Here is a 25,926-nt window from a genome sequence, read left to right as displayed (position 1 = left end):
ACATCGGCGTGGCTGCTCGACGTCGACACCGCCGACCGGAGATCGAGCTTACCACAAAATAGTTTAGTGTAATATGATAGAGTAACTACAAGTAGCCGCCGGAGCTATATGTGGTGTGTGGGTGTAATACGCGTGGATTTCAGCAAACACTTCACACTTGTAGCACGCATGTCGATTCAAGAGGCAGCTGAAGCCGTGGCGGCCGCCACAGAGTTCGAAAACCAGCCCAATGAGGAATTGAGCATAAACGAAGAATACCAATTATGGCGGAAAAACTGTCGATACATGTACGAATTCGTGAGCGAAACTGCGCTAACTTGGCCATCTTTGACCATTCAATGGCTTCCCGAGCATACTATAGAGGGAGATGCTTATGAGTCTTCGTTACTTTTGGGCACACATACTTCTGGCGAAGACACTAATTACTTGAAAATTGCCAATACTCAAATACCGGTTTCAAGTAGTGGTGATAAACCAATGTCTCGTCTCAAAATCACCAAAAAGTTTGCAAACAACCACGAGATAAACCGGGCGAGGTACATGCCACAAGACCCGAACATTGTAGCTACCATCAATGGCGGAGGAGAGATCGATTTCTACGACAGAACCGACGATTCCAAGGCTGCAAAACAGCATTATACACCCCACGACGAGAATGGATACGGGCTTTCTTGGAACCCATATCTCAAGGGATATTTACTTACGTCTTCAGACGACAAATCGGCAATTGTCAGCGACTACTCAAAAATTGCAACCAATGAAGCGCAGGTTTTTAAAACGACTTCACACGACGATATAGTGAATGATGCCAAGTGGCATGGCCACGAAGCCCATGTTTTTGGCTCGGTTTCGGACGATAATCGGTTCAGATTGTTTGACATTCGAGCCTCGGCTACTACGCCTGTCTCGGTATACCACGACGATACAGCCAAAGGCATCAACACACTCTCGTTTTCACCCTTCTCACACCACTTGGTGGCTCTTGGAAACGCCAATTCCAACATTGGCCTCATAGATACCAGAAAACTTTCACTGTCTACCAAAAAAGAAGGACTCCTACATACAATGATGGGACATTCCGATGCACTTACAAGCATGGAGTTTTCACCACACAAAGACGGAATTCTCGCCACAGGCTCACAGGATAGACGTTTGATCCTCTGGGACCTCTTCAAGATCGGAGAAGAGCAGGCCCAAGAAGACGCCGAAGATGGGTGCCCGGAACTCTTCATGATGCATGCAGGACACACAGGTGGAGTAATGGACCTCAGTTGGTGTCCATATAAAGATTGGACCTTGGGATCAGTAGCAGATGACAATATCGTCCATCTTTGGCAAGTGGGATCATCTCTCGTAAACGCCGATACCCCCGAGCATATCAAGCCGTCAGACTTGGAGTAAGACTTCCCCAGGTCGGGGCCGGTGCACTGGGCGCACACACGCCTCGCTCGAATGACATTTGCTTTTCAAACACCCGGACACTATGTCGGACTTTCCACCAAATTTGAGCATACGGCCATTGACTGTAGAAGATGTTGACAAGTGCGTGGAGCTAGAGGCCAGGGGATTCCCGGAACATGAACGCGCTGCTCGTGAAAAAATCGAGTATCGACTCACCGTGTGTCCCGAGTTGTGTTCGGGCTTATTCATCAGAGAATACAACTATAAATACAACGCTATAAATCTCCCGGAGGTGGCGGAGAAGCGGGAAAAGGAGCATGACGACGAGAGCTCCGGAAAAGACGATTTGGACGAACTTCCTCCCACTTCGTCGGTGGTGAGTGAGACGTTAATCGGTCATATTTTGGCCACCAAGATTCATTCTAACCGTATAACCGAATCGTCGATGGCGTTGCCAAGTGACAATGACAAGAACGCAGGGCACCAGGAGAGCTCGAGGTACGTGGGAATACATGCTTTGGTGATCGATCCTGATTGGCAAGGTAATAACTTGGGGACGTTATTGATGCACGATTACATCCAAAAACTTTCCAACCAGGACTTGGGCGATAAGGTGGTGATCATTGCTCACAAGGAATTGGTGCCATTCTACGAAAAGATCGGATTCAACGATCACGGCCATAGCGAATGCAAGTTTGCCGGCGAAACATGGCATGATTTGACCATCGACTTGATACCTGAAGAGGAAGATTAGAGCCAAGCGCATATTCTTTTTGCATACTATGCCCAGGGTGACCCTATAAGTGGCCCAACGGCGTATGCCAACGAACTAATTCACGTCTACTAGATCTATGTATGTAATCCATTACTGTGCGAACATCCAAATTTTCATTTGTCTTAAACTATATGAGCAGACTCCAAGTGCCTCAATGGGTCAAATCGGTGTTTGATACCTTTCCCCTAAGTACATACGAGGCTACTCCACTCGGTGACCATTCAGATATTGAAAAAAGTCGCTTCTATTTCATTTCAGATGACCCCGAAAAAGCACCCGATCACAACTTTATTCTTGGAGTCGATGGAGTTATCGGCGTAAATCTGAAGATAATTCCTTCCACACCGGTAGCTCTAGCACATTCTCTCATACTTTGCTATAAAAATGGTCTAAAATTGCCACGAGAAAACTCAAAGTCCAAAACTTCACCACATTCAATACTCAGCTTGTCATACCTTGCCGCCTCCAATAATGAACTTCCCATAATAATCGAAACCAACGAAAGAACCCAGGTTCGTAATACCATACCAAAGAAAGGATTACTCGCATCCATAGTGACCAACAATAATTTTGAATCCGATCCAAAAGCGAAATTAATCAATAGTATGGTGGACTCATGTATTCAAGATTTGTGGATTTTAACATTGATTTGCGACCCTCAAGGAAAGAATAAGTATGAAAGAATCTTCAATTGGAACGCTGGTGCCAAAAAATCTGGAAATATGACATTTTTGCAGACTTTGGCCGTACAAGAAGAAATACCAGAGTGGAACGATATCCGAACTCGAAACCCAAATTTGTTTCCTGGTAAAATTTGGAATGCACTAGATCAGGAAGCATTACAAATCGTCTACCAAGACAAGTTGAAGCAATTTGAGCAGGAATTACCGCTTCTCATAGAATATGCCACTGGCCATGATCCATTAACGAAGATTATAAGTTTCAAACTAGTTGCCTTGGCAATACTAGCAAATGAGATTTTACCGGAAACCGGCCTTGCAAACTTGGTGCAACAGCACCAAAACTTTGTAACACAATGCTACAACATCATTGATGAGTATTAGTCACCTAAGACATGACTTGATTCCATCCGCTTCCATACCTGAATATACGTCTCATCTAGAAAGAGAAACTCACCGTCGACTTTTGTAACGTCAAGATCTTGGATATGTACCCATTCAGACTTGTGGCTATCTGCAAGAAGCGATATTGACCACTGCTGTTTGTCGTGCTTGTGATCAATGGTGTCACCAGCAACATAATGATGCTTGATGCTCGACACTAGTTGGTATTTCTGAGGTCCAATTTCGCCCTCAATATATGGTGCCATGTCCAATACCATTGGAAACTTGACCACAGTTGGGTTTCCACGTATATTTCCTTCCTCCAAGTTGCGATCAATGTGCATTATAAGAAAAGGAGGACCAGGATATTTGAGTTTGTAGGTTCGTAATTCCGATGCCGATGCTTGGGAGGTTGTAGTTCCATCATACTTCAGTAGTAGCAGCTCAATGCTAACTTGTGGAACGGTATCGTTGGTATCTTGTATTTTGAGAGCCGAGGCTGGTCCTAAAGACAATGACAAGTGCCAGAATTTCAGGATGGAGATCTTTTTCATGCTCTCTTGGCGTTCGAATTGAACGGTGCTATCCGAGGCTTGTTTCTGAACAACTGGAATTGTTGTAACTATTATTTCTCCTTGTAGTGTTTTTGACAAAATGGTTCGCTTCTTTCCTATGGCCCTCGTCAATTGGGAGTGGAGCTGGTTGAGAAACCACACCATGAAGTGCTTGGGTGAGCTTTGGTGAGTGATGCTAAAGCTCTTTTTGGACATCAAAGACACGAGTTGAAGAAATTCGTGGGGTGAGACATGGGGTTTAAATAAATGACGAGACCAAATCTTTCTCACCATGAGTCCAAACATTGATACAAGAGGGTACTTGTGCTCGAGAACTTCGTATAAAGAATCGTTAGGAAGTAGGAGGAGAAAGTCTCGAATGGGCTGTATATGTGCAAGTGCTTGAACTATAACATTAGAGTAGTCATTTTTGGAGATCTTGTTGAGACCAATGTAACCAACAAAATACGGTTTATGGGTCAAGTCATAAGCAGAAGGTTCCGTGTCTAGTCGAGCAACATCTTGTTGTGAATATGTGGGATTCAAAAGATAAATGATATCTTGAAGGTGTTTTAATGCTTTTGGTGAGGTGACCTGATAATCTTCAGGAAGAATATATGTCTTGTGGGTTTGCAAATTCATGAACACGTGGTGATTCCATTCTATCGAGTGGTTGTAGGCTGGAGAAGATACAGAACGGCCTTGGAAGTATTTTCCACATACTAAACAACAGTAAACATTGGATTTAGAAAGCGATACCAGGCATAATTTTTCGAAATCAAAGTCAATTTTGTTGCGATTGATGGTATCGATGTATGCTTCTGAGTCATTGGATGCTACATGGTCATCGTTATGGGACCCTGAATCTTTTCGTTGTCGTTTTGGTGGAGGCTCTTCATTTGACATGATTGCAAAAAGAGATGAGATTTCGCACCGAATTTGTAGACTTCATGAAATGTACTTATTGATACTTACTGGATAGCTAATGCATTCAAGTTGCCCGTTAACAAAGATGTGACGTTTTCCTCTATGGCAAGATCAGCGGTATCCCCCAAATGTTTTTTGGGGTCTTGCTTCCCCACATATCGGGTCTTCAACTGGTCCTCCAGCAACTCTTTCTCTTCCTGTACCCGTTGATTGTACAACTTGGCAATTTTCACCATCTGGTCAATGTTCTCCAAGTTTTCGTGCTCTTTGTGATTGTAGTCCACCATCTTTAACCCAGATTGCCACGACTTTTTGTGGAGGTTGAGAAGCATATTGGTTTCGTATGAGGTTTTGTGGTAATCGATGTTGAGCGAGTAATAATGACGGTTCAAACCATGGATCAATGCCTGGATCAGCGGTTTGTTAAGATGCCCCACATTCGATGTGGTTTGACGAGGCTCTTGTCCCATCATCAACGTGGTGGTATCGATAGTTCTGAAAGCATCAATGACAACCTTACCCTTGACCGACTGAATAGGATCCACCACCACAGCCACCGCCCGCTTGTTCAATTGCTCAAACGATTGCTGTGTATTGACATCCACTGACGAAAGCCAACATCCAAATCCAGGATGTGAATGGTACCATCCAACGACCATTTCGTCGCGCCCAGTTTGCCTCAACATGTCCATCATTTTTGTCTGAAATACGTCATCCACCGCCTCCACACTCACTCCCGTACCAGATTGAGGCATGGCAAACACATCTATAACATGTATAGTGAACTCGTCTACAAATTCTCCCAACATTAATCCCATAACTTCCATTGGCACACCAGCACGTCCATGCTTCAACATTTTTAGCAAAGCTAACGAGGAGATATGAACAGTTTCTGCATTATCTATGGCTGGTCCGTCCGCAGGGGAGGCAGCAGAGCCTCCAAGGCCGGCACCAGACCCAAGAAGTCTTTGTAATCTTTCCATTAGTGAGGAAGTAGCGGTTAGTTGAAATCGACGGTGGCGGTTGCGAAATACATGCAGGAAAAATAGTGAGGAAAATCAGAATAGTGAGGAAGAGAATAGAGGGAGAGCTATCAATAAGGACAACAAGGTAGTTCAAAATTGTATGTGAAGATTAGGTATAGTTGTTCCTCCGTCTCTTGCTTTCTTTTCGAATCACTATTTCTTTTTAACATTCTGAACTCTTTTCCACCTTTCAGTTTCCTCAATCCTTACATCTTAACCGTCTACAATTCTTCCTTTTTTCACCATTTTCACCATTTTCACCATTTTAGTCTCTTCCACCCATTCCCTCTTAGATCTCCAGCCGCCAATGCAACATCGTTGCCGTGCAGCCGTACCTGCATACACCCCATGTATGCGGCATCGGCTCCCCGAACCACCCAGATTCTTTCATCTCTTACATTGCCACCAAATGGTCTCCAAGTACCCAGCAAAAGAGCACGCCAGAAGAGCATTTGCACATTTCCTCGAAAAGTTACCCGAGGAGTCGCAAAGTGCATTTTTCATCAGCGGCGAGAACTATGAACTTTGGCCCTACTGCGACCAGTCGAAACCAATTCGCCAAAATCGCTACTTTTATTATATCACCGGTTGTAATATCCCTGGATCCCACGTATTTTACGATGGTGGAAACGACAAATTGACTTTATATCTCCCAGACGTGGACGAGGAAGATATTATGTGGAGTGGATTGCCAGTGAGTCGCGACGAAGCAGCTGCAAAGTATGATGTTGATGAGGTCAAGTTTGCCCACGAGGTTCTGGCTGACTTGAAAGCATTTTCATACAAGATCTACACCACGGACGTGAACCAATGGAACAAGAATTTTGAGTCGCATCTTATTGAGAAAGATTACGCCTTCTTCCATGGGTTGGATGAAGCCAGATTGATCAAAGATGACTACGAAATAGCGCTCATGAGACACGCTGCCAAGATCACCGACAAGTGCCATCACGGGGTGATGCTGGCAACTGCAATTGAGACCAATGAGACTCATATCCATGCCGAGTTCATGTACCATGCTCTCAGAGAAGGCTCAAAATACCAGTCGTATGACCCCATTTGCTGCAGTGGACCCAATTGTTCCACCTTGCACTACGTGAAGAACGACGATGAAATCCCTGAAACAAAACACTCGATCTTGATCGATGCTGGTGCAGAATGGGAATGCTATGCCAGTGACGTTACTCGTTGTTTCCCCATCAATGGAGATTGGACCGTAGAACACTTGAACATTTATCGTGCTGTTCTTCGTATGCAGCAAGTGACCATGAGTATGATCAGACCGGGTGCATTGTGGGACGATATTCACTTGAGGGCCCATGAAATCTTGATTGAAGAGTTCTTGAAACTCGGCATTTTCAAGTCGAAATACTCCAAGCAGGAGATCTACGAAAGCCGGATCTCGGCTCGTTTCTTTCCTCATGGCTTGGGTCATCTTCTTGGAATGGATACCCACGATGTAGGTGGCCGTCCCAACTACGAAGACCCCGACCCATACCTCCAATACTTGCGGTTGAGAAGAAAGCTCCAAAAGGGAATGGTTCTTACAGATGAACCAGGAATTTACTTTTCACCATTTTTGTTAGAAGATGTGCTTAAAGATGAGAAAAAAGCCAAGTATATCGACCACAACGTCTTGGATAAGTACTGGTATGTTGGCGGAGTGCGGATAGAAGATGATCTCGTGATTACAGCAAATGGATTTGAAAACTTGACGGGAATCACCTCTGACCCAGCAGAGATTTCTGAAATTGTAAAAAAGGGATTAAACAAGAACAAAAAGTGTTGCAAATTGGGTGCAAAAACTGTAACTGCGGCGGTAGCGGTGTTTGTCGCGGGGTACTTATTTCGGGCATGGAGAAGGTGAGCGAAGTGAGTAAAGCGAACTAAATGAAAGTGATTATCTGCGGTGGCTCTTACCATGTACCTAGTAACTGTTCTATATTGTATGAATATGTCTCTCTATTTTTGTGTACCGTCCATCCACACACCAGCCTGATAATTGAGACACAATCCCTCGTTTGATTCTACTTGCTTTCACCATGGACGAGAATTACGACGTGATTGTGTTGGGAACAGGCTTAACCGAGTGTGTTCTTTCCGGACTCTTGTCGGTAGATGGCAAAAAAGTACTTCATATTGATCGCCAGGATTTTTATGGTGGTGAGCTGGCATCATTGAATCTTGGCCAACTTTATAATAAATTCCGTCCCTCAGGACAAAAGCCAGAACTTCGTGGACGTGACCGGGACTGGTGTGTGGACTTGATCCCCAAGTTTTTAATGGCTAATGGTGAGTTGACCAACATTTTGGTGCACACCAATGTCACCCGGTACATCGAGTTCAAACAGATTGGCGGAAGTTATGTGTATCGGAATGGTCGCATTGCCAAGGTTCCTTCGAACCAGGCAGAAGCCATCTCTTCCTCGCTCATGGGAATCTTTGAAAAGAGAAGAATGAAACAGTTTCTTGACTACCTCACCAAATGGGACGATGACGATGCTTCGACCCACGGCGCTCTCGACTTGGATAAGAACACCATGAACGAGGTTTACAACTATTTCAGATTGGAGAATGGAACCAGGGACTTCATTGGCCATGCTATGGCGTTGTGGTCGAACGATGACTACCTTAATGAAGTTGCAAGACCCACGTACGAACGGATCATATTGTATGGCCAATCGGTGGCCAAGTACGGCAAGTCTCCTTACATCTACCCTCTCTACGGGTTGGGAGAGCTTCCACAGGGATTTGCCAGATTGTCGGCTATTTATGGTGGAACTTATATGTTGGACACTCCAATTGACGAGGTGATCTACGACGACGACAACAAGAAATTTGCTGGAGTAAAGACTAAAGAGGGTACCGACCAAGGCTCCAATTGTGATTGCTGACCCTACATACTTTCCTGAAAAAGGTGAAGAAGACAGGACAAAAGGTGATTAGAGCAATGTGCATTCTCGAACACCCAGTGCCAAACACCCACGATCTTGATTCGGTGCAAATTGTCATTCCGCAGAACCAAGTGGGCCGCAAAAACGACATTTACATCGCCGTGTTGTCGGATGTTCATTGCGTAGTGCCCAAGGGCTACTACTTGGCCATCGTCTCCACCATCATCGAGACCGAAACACCCCATGTGGAATTGGAGCCAGCCTTCAAATTATTGGGTCCAAGACTCGATACACTTATGGGAATCGCCGAAATCTACGAGCCACAAGACGATGGAACCGCCTCGGGCATCTACATTTCCAAATCGTACGACGCTACATCGCACTTTGAATCTGCCACCGACGATATAAAAGATTTGTATTTCCGGGTGACAGGCAAGCCATTGGTTTTAGAGAAGCTCACAGAAGGGCTCAATGGCTTGGACGAGTAGGTGAATCAAAGGTGCTTTATCTATTGCACGATAGCGTTATCAGTAGTCTTATGTAATACAATGACAAATTTCCACAACGAAATCACTACGTTATCTTCATCCACAGTAAACATGGCAAGACAATTTTATACAAAATCAGGTCAATTGCTCAAGATTGGCACGGGTTCGGGCACCAAATGGCAATGGCTCAAGAAGGGACGTCCAGACGAGGAAAAAGCCCAGCTTCATAACGAATTGGTTGACAATCTCTTGCGTACGATAAACTGTGGATACCGTCACTTGGATACTGCTGAAGTTTATACCACTCAACCAGAGGTAGCTGCTGCTGTTAAGAAGTCGGGAATTCCTCGGGAGGAATTTTGGATAACTACAAAGTATTTTCCTGGTGTTTCTCATCAGGCAGCCCTTACAAAGGGACCAATTGAATTCGTCAACAAAGCTTTGAAGGAACTTGAAACCGACTACCTTGATCTTCTTTTGATCCACCATCCCTTCGTGACTCCTGGCTTGAAGGACTACTTGTCTCTTGGAGATTTGTGGAAAGAGGTAATTGAGCTCAAGAAACAAGGTTTGGTTCGCGAGATTGGTGTATCCAACTTTGCCGTTCCTCACTTGAAAGAAGTGTTTGAATCTGCTGGATCCGAAGAATTCTATCCTGTCGTGAACCAGATTGAATTCCATCCATTTTTGCAGAATCAATCCAAAGGTATTGTGGACTTTTGTAAGGAGCACAATATCTTGATTGAAGCTTACGGCCCATTATCGCCCTTGTTCAGAGCTGACGAAGAAAACGAGAACGTAGCTACGTTCAAAAAATTTTTAAGTGAGCTCAGTTCAAAGTATGACAAAACCGAAGCCCAGATTCTTCTCCGCTACACCATCCAGAAGGGACTACTTCCTATCACTACTTCCTCCAATGAGGAAAGAATCAAGCAGAGTCTTGAGGTATACGGGTTTGAGTTGGACGACTCAGACGTTAACCAAATTGACGAACTTGGGTCGAAGTTTAAGTTCAGAAAGTTCTTCAATGATCAGTACGCCGCGGGCTTTGACTGAGGACTGGTGCTCTCAGAGTGATACTCGGTTGAAATGCTACATATAGATTTATAGACTTTAGATTCTTGTTTAATTGTTTTCATTGACTTACTGATAGAGCAAGGATGCGGCCATTTCAACATTACCGTTGCAGCTCTGTAGTGCTCCAATTGCCTCGTGTCTCGTGAACCCCAACGCTGTAATCTGCTTTATAGCATCCTCCAGAGGCTGCTTAAGCTGTTGGCCAGAGTTATGGCGTTTGGACGCAGACTCAGTGGGCTGTGGTGTAGAAGCATTAGCTGGAGGAACAGGCATTTCTCCATTACCAAATAGGTTTCCACCAAAACCGCTAGGACCGGAACCTGATCCAAGTCTATTACCACCTAGCTGTGGTTTGGTAAGATCAGATTCTATTTCCAGCTCGTGCAAGAATTTCGTCTCGATAACACCGCCAACAGTCATCACGTTTTTCTGCAAGTCAATGACACACCCGTGTCTTTTCAACATATCAAGACCAAATAAGAGATCAACGGGAGTGTCAACCACCATAAAAGAACAAGGGATTTCCACGTTGGACTCACCAATTGTGATCGGTACACTATGGATTTTACCCTCAATTATCTGCGAACCAACTCCACGAGCTTCACCTCGAAATCTCCGATCTATGAGTCGAGATATTCCCAACTTTTCAGCCAAAGATGGAGAAATAATTGTGGTTTGTGCACCAGAATCCACAAAAGCTTGCACTTTTACACCGTTAACTTTAATGTTAATGTAGAGCATATTGACACTCGTGAACGATTCCGGGGTAAGATCCATCGCAAGCTGCATATTCTCATCTATCCTTTCCTGTCGAATCATCTCCATTATTCTCGCTTGGTTCTCTGGATCATCGGGATTTTCCTGAAGTTTTTGGAACTCTTCTTGCTGCTGTGGCGACCGATAGGAGCCCATTCCACTGCTTTGCACCTGCTGCAACCGTTCAAGGACGACCGCCTTGAATGCCGCGGGATCATTGAGCTTCGAATGAAGTCCAGGGTCGGTCTGACGAAGGTGGGTGTTCATTTGACTATTGTTAATATACTGCGATCTCAATAATTCCACCTGGTGATTGACGGGATCTTGGTCAGTTTGCTCGGTTTGCACGGCAGCCCGAGCATTTTTCTCTTTCAAAACGATCAAATCGTCTTCCTTTAAACCTATATCTTCGAGTGTCTTGTCCTTCTGGATAGTCTTGCCATTGTGTATAAGGATCTGTTTTTCAGGATCTATATCTGTTTCTGCTTCAAGATAAGCTTGGAAATCAGCCACCGAGAGCGATGATGGGAGATCGGCAGATATAATGTTCCCTGAGGATTCCACACTAATGGTTAACTTCATGGAGATTACAGGACAAGGTGCGACTTAAATAGTGCGAGTGGCGGTGGCGGAAACAAATTAAGAAGATGAATCTGGAATTGGGCCGAGAGTCTGTTCAAAAATAGAAATGTAACTGTAGAACACTTAAGCGACTTTGACATATAATCTTTGTTTGGGTTGTGTTGATTGGAAGTGAGAATTAGCTGACAAAACGTGAGAATTAACCTGAGCAATACCTCAAATATTTGTCTCTATACATAATGCGAATCTGTGCAATATTTATACGGCTACACTGTTTCTGTATCTTGTTGTTCTTGTATCTTGTTTTTCTTGTATCTGGACTATAGTACACTGATCCTCGACTCTGAAACCTACACTCTCACCAGTTTCTAATTACTTTCTCCTTGTTTCTTCGTTCATGTTCTAGCTTTCCGTCACCATCATCGCCACCTGGCCGCCATTCAACAACATTTTCTTCAAGGTTTCTTTCTTTCCTTCGTTGTCGAATTCTTCCACGTCCTCCAAAACCATGTTCACAAAGTCATCAAAACCAACCAACGTTCCATGGAACTCCTTGTCGTTTGTGAGAAGAACCTGGATCTTGTGGCCGATCGCACGATCGAGAACCTCTAATGGTAAAATGGTATCTGACATGGTGGTGATATTTTGTAAAAGTCGCAACAAGTTTGAGTATTAATGCACCCAGTGCACCAGATAGTACTGTCTATTTCTATAACCTAAGCAGACACCACCAGTTTCCCGGATGGTAGAATCACCCCCTTCGCCTTGCCTTTAATGGCGTTGAACCCCTCGTCGCTTCGTTTTGTTTTCCATCCTTCAAAGTCAATCAACGCTTGCATACAACCCCATTCGGTAATCTTATTTTGCAACCATACCAAATTAACTGGTTTGGTCAAATAATCATTACACCCTGCTCTCAAAGCGTTGGTTTTGTCGACAGAAGAGTTCGACGAGGCAGTTAGTGCCACAATGATAACTGGTGATCGGAAAATGTTGAGATCCAATCTCTCTTCCGGAGCAACTTCTTCAAGCTCGGCCGATTTAGCTTGTCCGGTTTCGTCTTCTGCAAACACTCCGATTCGGTTTATCTTTTCTAGCCTGCGGATCTCCTTCGTGGCTTCAATACCAGAAATCACGGGCAATTGAATATCCATCAACACAAGATGGAATCCACCCTTGCTCCACTTGTCGACTGCTTCTTGTCCATTTTTTGCAATTTGATATCGAATCTTGTGACGCCGTAAAAACGCTCCTAAAATTGCCTGGTTGATGGCATTATCCTCTACTACAAGCACCGACACAGACGGAAGCATTCGTTCATTGGCAGTGGGGTTCTTTTTCCACAGTTTCTGTACCATTGCAACACTTTTATCCTCCTGTCGTTTCTTAGGTGCAGCAGGCGCAGCACGGACCGGTGGTGGCACAGTTGCTGTTGAATTTCTCGAGTTCGACTCGGGATCCAGTTCAATATTGGTGGTATCTACATTCTCTGAAGAGCTTTCCTTTTTCTCTTCTGTGGGCTTGGTGGGTATTTCTGGAAGCGAGGTTGCTTTGCCCAACGGCGGTGCACTGGACACATTCAGATCTAGGCTTGAAGCCAAGGTTGTTTGGTTGGAATCGGTCGAAATTTTGGGAAGAATATTCGGTCCTTTTTGAACGAGCGGATAGCTAGATGGCTGGGCAGCAGGCGGCGAACTCACGCCTCCTATTCCTATATTAGCCAAGCCGGGGCTCAGTATGGAGTTGGTTCGTGCACGGGATACTCGTCCTTCATCTAGAGAGAGTCGTTTTTGGTCTTTAAGAGCACTGAGGTTGCTTGAAGAACCACCTCCAGACAACGAAAAGTTCTTTGGAAGCAAGAGAATGGCTTGGGAATTAGGGTTCTTTGACACCGGTGGAGCAGCACTGGTTACGGGAGACTGAGGAGGATTAGATTGTGAACGTCTGTGCACCGTTGAAGGGGATCTTGCTGAAACATTTGATGGAGATATGGACATTTCTTTGAGAGCCGCGTACGGCTGGTGGTGCTGGTAATTGTACTGAGGACGAGGCAGGTGAAATCCGTGAGGAGGGGACATGGTGGAGGTTCTTGCAGAGGCTGAAACCGGTTGATTCGACGATGGAGAAGCGGCGGAAGTTGACGAATGTAGTGCCAATGGTGCTGTGGTCACTGGCGCCGAGGTAGCCGTGGGTAGCGTCAACGACGACAATGAGTGTTTGCTATCCATTCTGCTTCTTCCTGGCTCTTCAATGATGAATGCATTATGTATACTCATTCCGTTTGGAAAATAATTGTCGAAAAGTGCCCACACGTTTTGGTCAGGCTCAAGTGTAACAAGAGTGGTCGCCGTCAGCTTATCGGGAGAAGAAAATGATGATCTTTGGCGATTAGTTGAAGTGGGAGTTGGTTGCGGTAATCCCAGTTTGACATGGACATCCATTTTTATCATCAAGTCAGCAGCATCATATTCTCTCCCCAAGGAGTTGGGATACTTTTGTATTATCATCAGTTTGACATCATCAATTATATCGTTTTGGTGGACTAAGATGGTAGTTGGTGAACCATTGGGACGCTTTACCCATAATCTTTTGCTGGAGAAAATGCTAGGAGAAAATGGTCCGGTATTAATTGCTCCACTAGGGGGCCGGTTCGACTTCATTTTGGGGGATTCGAACAGGGATCCAATGAATGGTCGTTGGTATGCTCTACTGATATATTTATCGGCTGAGCCGCCCCTCTCAACGATGGGGGAAGCGCGACACGTGACAAAAGTGTCCGTTGAGTATGTACTCTATTTACCTCTAGTTATGGTCCGGAAAACAGATTCCAACAAGTCTCTGATTTCCTTATAGCTCACCACAATGCACGTCTTTTCGTCACGGCTCACAAGCAAGAATTTTTCGTCGATCCCAGCATCAAGCTTATTGAGTGTGACGAGCACTCGCGAAAGGTCGGTTACCGGTTTCCCCATTTCATCGGTTTGAAAAAACACAAAATCTCTAAAGAGCTTTAGGAGGTATTTGGGTCCATTTTCTGTCCATCCAGCCGCAGCCGCTGTCGCCTCGTTATCCCATTCGGGTCGATCGACGATGAAATTGATCTTGGTCATAAGTCGTACAAGTCTGGCATTTTCGAGCTCCGTACTCAATTGAGATTCGAGGTAGTCATTCAGGTCCTCAAGCATATCCACGACATCCAAAAGACGTATGGCGAGGTGCTTGCGGATGTAAGACTCCAAGTCGTCTGTGTTGGAAAGATCTTGGACGGCAGCGACGAAATCGGTGCTTAAGCCGCTGGACTTCAATTTAAAAATGTCATTTTGGACAACGGGATTCATTACTGTGGTTAGATCAACCATTAAGCGTGCCATGTTTCGAATATCTTCCTGCTGAAGGTTCTCCATATAAGTCGGCAACCCCACACGAGCAATCTCGGCGTCGTCAGCTTCCCAATTGAGAATGTCACTCATTCCTATCGCGGCAAGACGAATTCTGTTGGTGGTGACGATGATTTTGGAAAGATCGAGTGAAGATCTTGCTGCTAGTTTCTTCTTGTGTACTGTGCGTACTGCATTGACAAGCTGAGTCAAGTAGAGCCACAAAATATCTTCGGTGAGCGGCTCAAGACGGCCACCCAACCGGCGGTTGACATGCTGCTCCAAGAGTGTCGATGCGTTCGGATAGTAATCATACGCCACGACTAGTGACGGTGAGCCAAAGGCAACGGTGGTGAATGCGTCTTGAATTTTCACTATATTGGCGCTTTGAAGTCCGTGCCATCTTTTGATGGTTCTAAACGGTGTTTCATTGATTATTTTGAAATCTTCAATCTTGCGAAGAGCGTATACGTTTCCATCAACATTAGAGACACCCTTGTACACCGAAGAAGACACCTTCCATATTTTTGATACTCCTTCGGCCGCAATGGGCACCACAGTATGGTATACGTCTACGATTTCAGGACCTCCAGGATAACTTTGGAGAGTTGCTTCGTTTCGTTTCTGGAGGGTTTCCCGTAATTCTGAATCGATGAATAGCGAATGGGCGTCGACCTGGTGCAGCGAGTGGGTAATGGCCAATCGTGGAGGCGGCGCTGGGGCATAAAGATGGTATTGTAGCGGGTAGGCTGATTGGTAGTACATATCCGTTGGAGGACCCGGCTGGTTCATGAGATATGGGTTGGTTGGGGGACTGCTTGTGTTTTGGGGAGGGGGAGCGGGAATTGGTTGACTGGGAGTAAACGAAGGTGTCGAAGTATTGAACTTTCGTTCGGGAACATTCGACACAGTGCTAGTTGGCATTGGTTGTTCTTGATTTCCGGTGGACGGTGTGGATTGTGCAGGGGAAGCAGGTGTTCCAGAAGGTACAAAGACCGGTATATCCTTAACTTTTGGCAGCAAACCCGCAAACTTGTTGGCGAGTCCCTGGACTGGAGCCGTCGAAGGCTGGAAAGATGGCGTATTTACGTTGAATTTCCGCTTGTCTGAGGTAGGTGTGGTGGCCACAGACTTCGCTGGAGTAGCCCCAGGGCCCAGATTGGCATTGTTGTTTCTTCTATGGCTGAATGCACATCCCTTGTTTTCGTATTTACAATAGCCATAAATTAATATGTTCTTGCAAAGGGTCCCCTTTGCCGAATCTAGGTTTATATTCATCTGTCCGTGTTCCCAGAGGACAAAAACCTGGGTAGCAATACTCGGGAGATTATTTTGGGCGTGTGTAGGGGACCTTATCTGTTTAGTTTGTACGAGGAACTGTTGAGAATTGAGGGTGGTGTACGGGTGCACAAATATGGAAGAGCATTGGCAAACAACAGATACACAATGCCATGACAGGACAATAGTGACCAAATTCTTAGGGAGACTGTAAATGACAAGGCATACCAAAAAAGGGTGCTAGTATCAAAAAAGGAAAAGAATCTTCCAGAATGATCTAAATACCTTGCCACTCCAAGCACAGCCACATCAACCATTTTCAATTGTCACGGATCGCATTAGTGCAAGGGTGATTTTAATTTAGTCTGGAAATCTCGCTCAATTACACCGTACGATCCCTTGACACATTTGGTCCTGCATTCAACTAGCGTTGAAAGACTAAGGCACCATTGGCGATGGCATGCAGGAACCCCGCCTCATGGAACTCCGCCAAAGAATAATCTGATGCCAAAGTATTAGCTAAAGCAATCAAGCCCGGAATTGACCGGATTTCGCGCCACTTGTGGCAAATGGGTCCGATCCGCATGATCACTCTTTTCTTTTTTCGTGCCTGGTGTCGGGCCACAGCAACGTATTGTTACGTAAGCTGGACCAATTAAAATAATCGCGGACCCCAGTCACCTCATTTTCCAAACCCCGGGTTTCGGACAAAAAACCGCTACTGAACTACTACGCGACATTTGTAAACGTACGTGTACGGCGTCCCTGCAACACCAACCAAGTTTCATTCAAGTGAATCAAGTTTTCAATATTCTTTTTTGCGGCCAAAACACATATCTTTATTGGCTAGTCGTTACCTTGAATAATATAGGCTTTGTGGCCCTATATCGAAGCTAGTACTTAGCAATGTCAAAAGATATAGGGAACCTGACTGAGCTGCCACAGCAGCTTTCAAACTTTTCGAATTCTTCAAAATCGGGCTCGGCACTGGTATCAAGTATAATTCTGCCTGGCGGTGAAGGCGATGACCAATCCCGGTCGCTGAGCTATACATCTTCTAATGAACCCAAGACATCTGTGAAACCCAAGGAAACTAGCAAATTGAACACAAATGCAACTAAGAACAAGGTCAACAAGAATACCGCAAAAAACACTAATAGCAACGCTGCGAAAAAAGTTACGAAAAAGTACTTTTGCTCGACTTGTGGTCAAGGGTTCACCAGAAAGCACAATATGGTGTCTCATGAGTTGATCCATTCGTCGATGAAACCTCATATTTGCACCGTGTGCAATAGTAAGTTTAGAAGGATCCATGATTTGAAACGCCATGAAAAACTTCACACGGGAGAAAAACCTTACATTTGTGATCGGTGCTCTCGAAGTTTCGCTCGTCCAGATGCTTTAACAAGACACAAGAATTCCCAAGATGCATGTTCAGCATTGAAATCAGAAACCGATTTAACACTACCTAACACTTTGGGCGACCCTGTTATCAGCGATGAGTCTGTTAGCGATAGCAACACTCCTATGAGCACACTGGATGGGTCTGGTGGCAATAATGTTCGTTCTCGTGGTCATAATCGTTCCTATAGACAACCTTACACTACAACAACTACCACTACCACCACGACCACCAGAAGGTACGAAGATTCTCGTCTGGGAAACCAAAACGAGAGTCAGAGCCTTCCTCCATTGGATAGAGCTCGCGATAGTTCCCAATCGCAAACCAAGCTTCCTCCATATAGTCTGATCTTGGGCAACACATCGGACCAAACCACAGCATCACCTTCATGGCAATTGCCTCTGCAGCAACTTCCGCATCCACGTCAACACTCACAGAATCGATATCATTCGTCCCCAAATCATTCTCCACACCACAAACATCAAAATTTACCTTTTAACGATAGCCCAATGCAGGGTGACATGAACTATTCTCGCTCGATTCATCATCAGCCATTGGTTTTGAACAACTTTGATAGACAGAGAGAGTCCATGGAACCGCAGAACTTGAGCATGAATCAGATACTGAATCAGAGCCCAACTTTTAATCTGAACCAGAACATGAACCTGAACCTGAACCAGAACCTGAATCTGACCCCGAACCTGAACTTGAACCTGAACCTGAACCTAAACCTGACTTTGAACCTGAATCTGAACCCCAACCTGAACCTGAGCCTGACCACATGGCCATCGTCAATTCTGGGTCCTCTGACTCACTCAACTATAATGAACCCCGCGCAAGATCTGGGCCAAATAAACCCACCGGGTTACCCTTACCTACATGAACAAACCAAGAACCAAACTCAACAGGAGGAACCCAAAAATTATGTTACACTCGCAAAATATCAGGATCTTGTAAACTATGCACAGTCGTTACAAGATAGTGTGTCCAAGATGAATGTGAGATTGAAACTATTAGAGGGTCAACGAGACCATACCGACAAGCACCAAGCTGACCATCACAGTGACTAATGTATTTATGATCAATATAAATTGTAATTTGTATATCAATCTGTAAATACCTTGATCACCTTGTAGTTCCTTAATACCTTGTAGTTTCTTGCATCCACTGCACCACTCTGGAACCATTTGTGATCGTGCAGGCGATAACCGCACAAATCAGAAAGGGATAGATAAGAGTGACTCCATTAAACCTACTTATTTTCAAGACCAAAGACTATACCAGTGCTTGAATCTCAGTTCCAGCAACCCACGTTTACCATATTTTTTTGTAAAACCCCAATTTTTCCATTTTACCACAGAAAGCGACAATCTTCCACATTTACTATGGCTTCCCCAGATGAGGAATGGTCCATTATTTCGTCATCTTCTGACTTGGAAGACGACCAGTCGACCCAGAGTTCGGTAAGGAGTGAGTTTGACGAAATTAACGTTCTATCTGAGCCTCGGAATCATGGAATTGACAACGATGATTCCCTCGCCACCTTGCAAGTTCCCAAGTTTGTGGAGCAAAATGAAGGCTCGGGAGACTTTAACCGGCCAGCTAAAGGAGATGGGGAACCAGGAACATCAGACTCTGAAAAGATTAACGTATTAAAGACGACGCAGACAGCTAGTGGTACAGAGCAGGACAGCAAATTCGATAACTGTGAAACACAGCCAGCAGACGACAAGCGGATATCGGATGTGATTCTGTTTTACGAAGATTTGAATCGTCAAATCAAGAACACATCAACCAATTTCTGGTCTGCGGCCCGCTCCAAATTGACAGAACAAACTCCAAATGCCAACAGAGAGGAGAAGCTGTTGAGTAGCAATGCTGTTGTTCAAGTGGCCCCAGCTCAGAGAAAGGAACGTCTGAAATTTGTAGCTATTTTGGATGCAAATTCCGAGTACCTTTTACATTACTTGCTAGGTGCTGGATTTGCCCTTTTGACGGCACTCGCAACCTACTACGTTTTCCAGCAGAGTTTGCAGTCGGCGCCCAGTGTTCCTGCCAGTCCTTATGACGATCTCAGAGAGAAAATGGGCAAGGTGTGGACTACTTTGATGTTCCAGCCAGAAGTGAGTTTGCCATGGTACAAACGATTATGGCTTAAGAAACCACTCCGAGAGTCTAAAGTTCGCCATTACACTGATTTGGCAACGGCCACGATCCACAAACTGACAGAAGCTATTTCTCATCGGATTGCGGAGATTCCGTTGAAACTGATCTGGAATCGTTTCGTTGAGTTTCCACTAAGACTGCTGTGGAATCGGGTTTCTGAAATTCCAGTGAAACAGATGTGGAATCTGATTGCGGATATACCAGTGAAACTGATGTGGAATGACGCCGTGTTTCAGGCAAAGCTGGTACGGAACCATGGGCTTGAGTTTGTTCGTTCATTGCCAATTGATAACATGAAAAATTCGTTTTCCTCGACATGGCACCAGACTCGATATGAGTACGGGTATGTGTTCGCCAGCGCCAAAAAGTCACTGGCAGCTTTGAAAGAGAATTTAGACTCACTTGCAATCACCATATACCGATATGGCAATGCTCTGATACACCAGGTTTATGCTTGGTTAACTGAGAGTAAACTGCGCTTTATTGTCTGAGCGCCGCCCGTGTCTTGGCACTTGGGCTTTGTTTTCAATTTGTTCGTCCCAGCATATTTTTTTATTTGATTTAGGGAAAGGTTAGGTAGTTATGGTTACGTATGAATGTCTTATGCTGGTAGCTATGTTCTTTCGTAACAGTGCACGGGCACACGGCTTATATACACGCCGCGGCGGTCGTGCTAGCCCCACTCAACGTCAACTTTACCAATTTCGACAACGAGTACCGCAACAAAATGGGTAAGTAGAAAGATGAATTCCAGCGATATTGGGGAAGTTCTACCAGTTCCGAGTCACTAGGAGCTGGAGCTCTATTGCTATATACATATTTCAGCATTTTTACTAACTCAGGTATCCCTAAATTTTTTAGGTTTATCTCTGAGAGATGGCCGTTAATTTCCCAACTCATTGATGGGACCCAGATACCCGAGTTTGACAACTTATATTTGGACATGAACTCCATTCTCCACACGTGTACTCATTCTAATGATGACACCCTTAGTCGGATGACGGATGACCAAATGTACGCCGCTATCTTCTCGTATATTGAGCATCTTTTCGAAATCATAAAACCAAAAGGTGTGTTCTATATGGCAATTGATGGAGTGGCTCCCCGTGCCAAGATGAACCAGCAACGTGCCAGAAGATTTAGGACCGCGTACGAAGCAGAAGAAAATTTGAAAAAGGCTATTCTGCAAGGGTTGGAAATTCCCAAAGACGACCCATTTGATTCCAATGCTATCACCCCAGGTACGGAATTTATGGCCAAATTGACCGAGAACTTGAAATATTTCATCCACAAAAAGATTTCCACCGACTCTCGATGGGCCGAAACCGTGATTATCTTGAGTGGACATGAAGTTCCAGGAGAAGGAGAACACAAAATTATGAACTATATTAGAACAATGAAGTCTCAGCCCAATTACAACTCCAACTCACGTCATTGTATTTACGGCTTAGACGCCGATTTGATCATGTTGGGGTTGGTGAGCCATGATCCTCATTTCTGTTTGTTGAGAGAAGAAGTCACCTTTGGCCCTCGGTCAGGAAACAAATCCAACGATCTTCACGACCAAAAGTTTTTCTTGTTGCATATTTCATTGCTTCGAGAATACATTTCACTCGAATTCCAGGACATGGATAACGATGTTTCATTCGAGTTTGACTTTGAACGAGTATTGGATGATCTCATATTGATCATGTACGTCATTGGAAATGATTTCCTACCCAGTCTTCCCGATTTGTATATCAACAAGGGTGCTTTTCCTCTTCTTTTGGAAACTTTCAAACAGGCTTTGGCGGAGTCGGATGGTTACATTAACGAGAACGGTACGATAAATTTGAAGCGTTTGGCAATTTGGCTTCGTCACTTGTCCGAGTTCGAGTTGGAAAACTTTGAAAAGCTGAATGTAGATGTTGATTGGTTCAATCAACGTCTCGAAGATATTTCAATTACTGGTGGAAAACGAAGAGAGAGAATGGGCAAGTTGTTGATCTTGAAAGACCAAAAGAAATTGGTAGGAATGATCAAACCCTGGCTCATGGAATATTCAACGATGAAGGTTGCTGACCTTGTTCAATTGGAAGGTGAAGGAAAGCTCCCTCTGTTGTCTCTTCCTGCCGAAGAGGTCTCCAAGCATTTGGACTTTATCAAACAATTTGCGCTTGAAGTTGGTCTTATAATTGTACATTCGAGATCTAAAGATACTTATGAGGCCAAATTGGATATTGATGGTATGTCTCCTTATGAAACAGATGAGGAACATGAGGATAGAATCAACGAGATCAGAAAATCCGTTAAAAAGTACCAATCTGCTAACTTATTCGAAACCGAAGATTTATTAAAGGAATCCAGAGACATTTACGATGCCAAATTTATGAAGTGGAAAGATCAGTACTATCAAGAAAAGTTCAAGTTCTCGATACATGACAAAGAAGAGATGGTCAATCTTACTGAACATTACATTGAGGGTTTGCAGTGGGTTTTGTACTACTACTACCAAGGGTGTCCTTCTTGGAGTTGGTACTATCGCTACCATTATGCTCCAAGAATTTCAGACATTTCCATTGGTTTGGAAAACATGCTTGAAAATAACAAGAAAATCACGTTCGAACTTGGAACTCCTTTCAAACCATTTGAACAGTTAATGGCTGTCTTGCCAGCAAGATCTCGCAAGTTAATGCCTCTCGAGTATCGCCCATTGATGACCGAATCTCATTCGCCAATCATTGACTTTTATCCAGACAAGGTTGATATCGATATGAATGGTAAGACTGCAAGTTGGGAAGCTGTTGTCTTGTTGAGTTTTGTTGACGAAAAGAGACTTATTGAAACTCTCAAGCCAATTGAAGCTAAACTCACACCTGAAGAGACAAAAAGAAACTCTTTTGGAACTGACATTGAGTTTATTCACAACCCTCAGATTAATCATGTATACCCTTCGCCTTTGCCTACATTCTTCTCCGACATAGAGCACGATAAGTGTTACGAAAAGGTATTTGTTTTGCCAGAAATCCAAAAGGTTGCAATTGGTTTGGGTGATGGGGCCTTGCTTGGTAAAAACTTACTTGCTGGTTTCCCAACTTTAAACACTGTCAAATTTAATGCAGAGCTTAAGCTCGCCGAAGTTCGAGTTTTCCAGGCACCTTCTAGATCTGTGTCCATGATCTTGAGTATACCCGAGCAAGAAGAAGGACTCACTACTTACCAATTCAGTCAAAAATTCGTGGGTCGTCTTGCCTACAGTAGATGGCCCTTCTTGCGTGAGTCTAGAGTTGTGTCTGTGGTTGATGAAGAATTCAAATATGAATCAGTCAAGATCCTGACATCTAAAAAGGTGGTTGCAACTCCAAACGATCCGGAAGGAGTCAGAGAGTTCAAGACCACTTCCAGAAACTTGTATGAAACATACAAGAGGAATATGGGTGTTGAATTGGGTAAAATTGATGCTATTGTATACGTGCAAGCAGTTTCTGGACTTATTCGTAACGCCAAAGGAGCGTACGTGAAGACCTATTCAAAGCACACTGAGGCATATCCTTTACAACTTATCGTTGAAGATGTTGTTCACAGAGATGAAAGATATGCAACACGGCCACCTTTACCTATCGATGAAGAATTTCCACTTGATAGTGAGGTCGTGTTCTTGGGAGCATTTGCTTATGGATCTCCTGCTACTGTTGCCGGCTTTGGTGATACCAACGATAAAATCAACGTTAAGGTATCCAAGATTCAAACAGCCGCAGAACCCAACATCGGACAAAGAAGAGCAGAAATTGAGAATAGAGAAATCAGATACATGCCTTCTTTTGAAGTTGCCAAGCGTTTGAAGTTGAACCCATTGTTCTTGTCCAAGCTTACTTCAGGATTGATGTTGGATGATGGCGGCAAGAGAGTCAATGTTGGTCTTGAGTTGAAGTTTGAAGCTAGGCGCCAGAAGGTATTAGGCTTTACGAAGAAGAGTGCTAAATTTTGGGAATTTTCTCCTCTTGCTGTGAAGTTGATAGACGATTACAGGGCCACCTTCCCCAAATTTTTCAGCAAATTGGCGCAGTCTGACCTCAAATCCATGCCCAAGACGCTGACGATAACCAATCCTGATGAGCTAGCTGCGGTCAGGAAATGGTTGAAGCAAGTTAAGCTGGATTTGATTACCGTATCGTTGGAATCGGAGTCTCTCACCAAATTTTCTTTCGCTGCTATCGAAGACTACATGGAGAACTATGTTTCACAAGATATTCCTTTGACAAAGAAAGATATTAAAGGTGTTCCTCGGGAAGCAGTTTTCAACCCTGGTCAATCTTACCAAGTGTTGAGCACGCAAAGGTTCCTGCTTGGTGATCGTGTGGTTTACGTTCAAGATTCTGGTAAGGTGCCATATCTCTCGAAGGGAACCGTGGCCACCATCACCACCGTTGGACCTAAAGTATCATTGGGAGTAGTGTTTGACGAAGTGTTGCTTAGTGGTAACAACATGAATGGAAAATTGAGAACCAATCGTGGTTTGATTGTGGATTCGTCATTGGTGTTGAACATAACCGACAAGCAGCTTGTTTATCACAGCAATGCGTCGAAGAACCGCAAATCTGCTCCACGCAAGGTTGCGAATGCTAATGGACCAAAACCACTGACTCAAGGTTCTCGTGTGCCTACTGGCCAAAATGTTGCCAAGGGACAAACCGAGCAGAATGGGTCTGAAGCGGACACCAAACCAAAGCAAGCAAATGAATTACTCCAGCTTTTGCACGGTAAAAAAGTGGACAAGAGTCCTGACAATATGGATGAGGATTCTGGTTCACATTCCAACAATGCCATCAGGCAAATTTACGGACAAATTTACTCGAATGTGATGAATGAAGGAGCAGCACCAGTACCTCCTATGGCACAACAGCAGCAATCATTTGTGCCAGTTGTTCCTGGTGTTCCACTTCCACCACAATACTTTCAGCAACCACCACCTCAAGGTCAAGGTCAAGGTCAAGGCCAAAACAATGGAAGAGGTGGATACCAGAACGGTAGAGGAGGCAGCCGTGGAAGAGGTGGCCGTGGCAGGGGCCGTGGCAGAGGCCGTGGACGTGGAGGACAATAAAAAGTGAAGAAGATGGAAGTTGAAATTAGGTGATTATCAGAGACTACGAAAGTACTGAAAGTATAAGTGGTTGCAAGTGGTCGTTGTTGAAAAGATAATTTTCAGAGTTAGAGACTGAAATGGTAATTACACTTGTCTGAGTATCATAGTGGTTAATCTACGGTGTTCTTCATACTGTTTATGGGCTCAACGGTAGTCGATCTACTTATTTCTTTAGATAGTCGCATTAATTCCATTGAACAGCTCTCTCTATTTACAAGTGATGCGTAGCTATCAATCTTTCGGTCAATCTTTCAGTCCGCTTTCTTTCAGGTGGTTCTCTTCTTTCAGTTGATTCACTCTCTTTTCCTTTTGTTTCTCAGGTAAATTCACCAATCCCAATGAGTCCCAGTCGGAATTTTCCATAAGATCATGTTCCATTCTGCACTTGAGATATTGTTTCGACAATATCCGACAATTGGGAGCATTCATGTTTCCAGTATACTTCATACATTGCAAGTACTTGAGCATCTGATCACGACATTCTCCATCATGGTCTAAAGGAAACGAGCCACGTTCAGGTGGCGTAGGTGTCCATCTCTTGAAGCCTCCTATAGTTAGATTATGTTTGTTTGAGCTTTATGGTTTATACGTACCAGGTCCCCCAGTAGCCATCACGATATATTCTACTGCAGATAACTGGATATGATGGAGTTTGACGGATCACGTGATAAGAGGGGGTTGACTTAAGTACGACTACGGACTAACAGGAGAGGAATTGAATTGAACTCGAGGAACGCTTTTTAATTGAGAATTGTTCTTGTTCCTTCAGTATCTTTTCACCTCTCTTCAACTTTCATTTTTATCTCATTATTTTCTCTCTTATTTTTCTCATTATCATTTATTTTATCCGCTTAACTGCGACTTCCTAAGCTGGTTTTTCCGCCCGCGTAGCCTTTCCTGCATCGCACTAATTTCGGTCAAATGGACGCCTGTGAAAGTGAGGGGACTCCGGGTCGCGCTTTCAACGGTTGACTAGATCCAAACTACTTCAAAAATATCACATTTCGTCTAAAAACTTGACACCACATTATAGTCACT

The 25,926-nt window shown here is 44.3% G+C and overlaps 14 protein-coding genes across 14 annotated transcripts; 9 read left to right on the top strand and 5 right to left on the bottom strand. All coding sequences in view use genetic code 12, as the record gives it.

Annotated features, from left to right (window-relative positions):
• Window positions 1-108: 108 nt before the first annotated feature.
• HAT2 (Hat2p) lies at window positions 109-1,401 on the top strand (the record flags this gene model as incomplete). Its single annotated transcript, XM_001487636.1, has 1 exon — window positions 109-1,401. One exon carries the CDS (start codon window positions 109-111, stop codon window positions 1,399-1,401), a length of 1,293 nt encoding a protein of 430 aa, XP_001487686.2.
• An 82-nt stretch (window positions 1,402-1,483) lies between these two features.
• On the top strand, window positions 1,484-2,155 carry PGUG_01062 (polyamine acetyltransferase; the record flags this gene model as incomplete). The annotated part of the gene is made up of 1 exon (XM_001487635.1): window positions 1,484-2,155. The coding sequence occupies one exon, from the start codon at window positions 1,484-1,486 to the stop codon at window positions 2,153-2,155; it is 672 nt and encodes a 223-aa protein (XP_001487685.1).
• Window positions 2,156-2,307: 152 nt separating this feature from the next.
• SAM35 (SAM complex subunit) lies at window positions 2,308-3,240 on the top strand (the record flags this gene model as incomplete). Its single annotated transcript, XM_001487634.1, has 1 exon — window positions 2,308-3,240. The coding sequence occupies one exon, from the start codon at window positions 2,308-2,310 to the stop codon at window positions 3,238-3,240; it is 933 nt and encodes a 310-aa protein (XP_001487684.2).
• On the bottom strand, window positions 3,237-4,700 carry PGUG_01060 (mRNA splicing protein; the record flags this gene model as incomplete). The annotated part of the gene is made up of 1 exon (XM_001487633.1): window positions 3,237-4,700. The coding sequence occupies one exon, from the start codon at window positions 4,698-4,700 to the stop codon at window positions 3,237-3,239; it is 1,464 nt and encodes a 487-aa protein (XP_001487683.2).
• Window positions 4,701-4,765: 65 nt separating this feature from the next.
• PGUG_01059 (proteasome regulatory particle lid subunit) lies at window positions 4,766-5,704 on the bottom strand (the record flags this gene model as incomplete). The annotated part of the gene is made up of 1 exon (XM_001487632.1): window positions 4,766-5,704. The coding sequence occupies one exon, from the start codon at window positions 5,702-5,704 to the stop codon at window positions 4,766-4,768; it is 939 nt and encodes a 312-aa protein (XP_001487682.2).
• Window positions 5,705-6,053: 349 nt separating this feature from the next.
• Window positions 6,054-7,613, top strand: PGUG_01058 (putative Xaa-Pro dipeptidase; the record flags this gene model as incomplete). Its single annotated transcript, XM_001487631.1, has 1 exon — window positions 6,054-7,613. The coding sequence occupies one exon, from the start codon at window positions 6,054-6,056 to the stop codon at window positions 7,611-7,613; it is 1,560 nt and encodes a 519-aa protein (XP_001487681.2).
• Window positions 7,614-7,788: 175 nt separating this feature from the next.
• GDI1 (Gdi1p) lies at window positions 7,789-8,640 on the top strand (the record flags this gene model as incomplete). Its single annotated transcript, XM_001487630.1, has 1 exon — window positions 7,789-8,640. The coding sequence occupies one exon, from the start codon at window positions 7,789-7,791 to the stop codon at window positions 8,638-8,640; it is 852 nt and encodes a 283-aa protein (XP_001487680.2).
• A 548-nt stretch (window positions 8,641-9,188) lies between these two features.
• Window positions 9,189-10,184, top strand: PGUG_01056 (uncharacterized protein; the record flags this gene model as incomplete). Its single annotated transcript, XM_001487629.1, has 1 exon — window positions 9,189-10,184. One exon carries the CDS (start codon window positions 9,189-9,191, stop codon window positions 10,182-10,184), a length of 996 nt encoding a protein of 331 aa, XP_001487679.1.
• An 87-nt stretch (window positions 10,185-10,271) lies between these two features.
• On the bottom strand, window positions 10,272-11,543 carry DDI1 (Ddi1p; the record flags this gene model as incomplete). The annotated part of the gene is made up of 1 exon (XM_001487628.1): window positions 10,272-11,543. One exon carries the CDS (start codon window positions 11,541-11,543, stop codon window positions 10,272-10,274), a length of 1,272 nt encoding a protein of 423 aa, XP_001487678.2.
• Window positions 11,544-12,259: 716 nt separating this feature from the next.
• On the bottom strand, window positions 12,260-14,203 carry SSK1 (mitogen-activated protein kinase kinase kinase; the record flags this gene model as incomplete). Its single annotated transcript, XM_001487627.1, has 1 exon — window positions 12,260-14,203. One exon carries the CDS (start codon window positions 14,201-14,203, stop codon window positions 12,260-12,262), a length of 1,944 nt encoding a protein of 647 aa, XP_001487677.2.
• Window positions 14,204-14,335: 132 nt separating this feature from the next.
• Window positions 14,336-16,198, bottom strand: PAN3 (Pan3p; the record flags this gene model as incomplete). Its single annotated transcript, XM_001487626.1, has 1 exon — window positions 14,336-16,198. The coding sequence occupies one exon, from the start codon at window positions 16,196-16,198 to the stop codon at window positions 14,336-14,338; it is 1,863 nt and encodes a 620-aa protein (XP_001487676.2).
• Window positions 16,199-17,104: 906 nt separating this feature from the next.
• Window positions 17,105-18,670, top strand: OFI1 (Ofi1p; the record flags this gene model as incomplete). The annotated part of the gene is made up of 1 exon (XM_001487625.1): window positions 17,105-18,670. One exon carries the CDS (start codon window positions 17,105-17,107, stop codon window positions 18,668-18,670), a length of 1,566 nt encoding a protein of 521 aa, XP_001487675.2.
• A 315-nt stretch (window positions 18,671-18,985) lies between these two features.
• PGUG_01051 (uncharacterized protein) lies at window positions 18,986-20,257 on the top strand (the record flags this gene model as incomplete). Its single annotated transcript, XM_001487624.1, has 1 exon — window positions 18,986-20,257. The coding sequence occupies one exon, from the start codon at window positions 18,986-18,988 to the stop codon at window positions 20,255-20,257; it is 1,272 nt and encodes a 423-aa protein (XP_001487674.2).
• A 452-nt stretch (window positions 20,258-20,709) lies between these two features.
• On the top strand, window positions 20,710-24,846 carry KEM1 (chromatin-binding exonuclease; the record flags this gene model as incomplete). Its single annotated transcript, XM_001487623.1, has 1 exon — window positions 20,710-24,846. One exon carries the CDS (start codon window positions 20,710-20,712, stop codon window positions 24,844-24,846), a length of 4,137 nt encoding a protein of 1,378 aa, XP_001487673.2.
• Between the last annotated feature and the right edge of the window lie 1,080 nt (window positions 24,847-25,926).

Source organism: Meyerozyma guilliermondii, genomic scaffold, assembly GCF_000149425.1.
Source record: "Meyerozyma guilliermondii ATCC 6260 scaffold_1 genomic scaffold, whole genome shotgun sequence".
NCBI lineage: Eukaryota > Fungi > Ascomycota > Pichiomycetes > Serinales > Debaryomycetaceae > Meyerozyma > Meyerozyma guilliermondii.
Note: the sequence above shows the minus strand (reverse complement) of the source record. Positions and strands in the feature narration are given on the sequence as shown.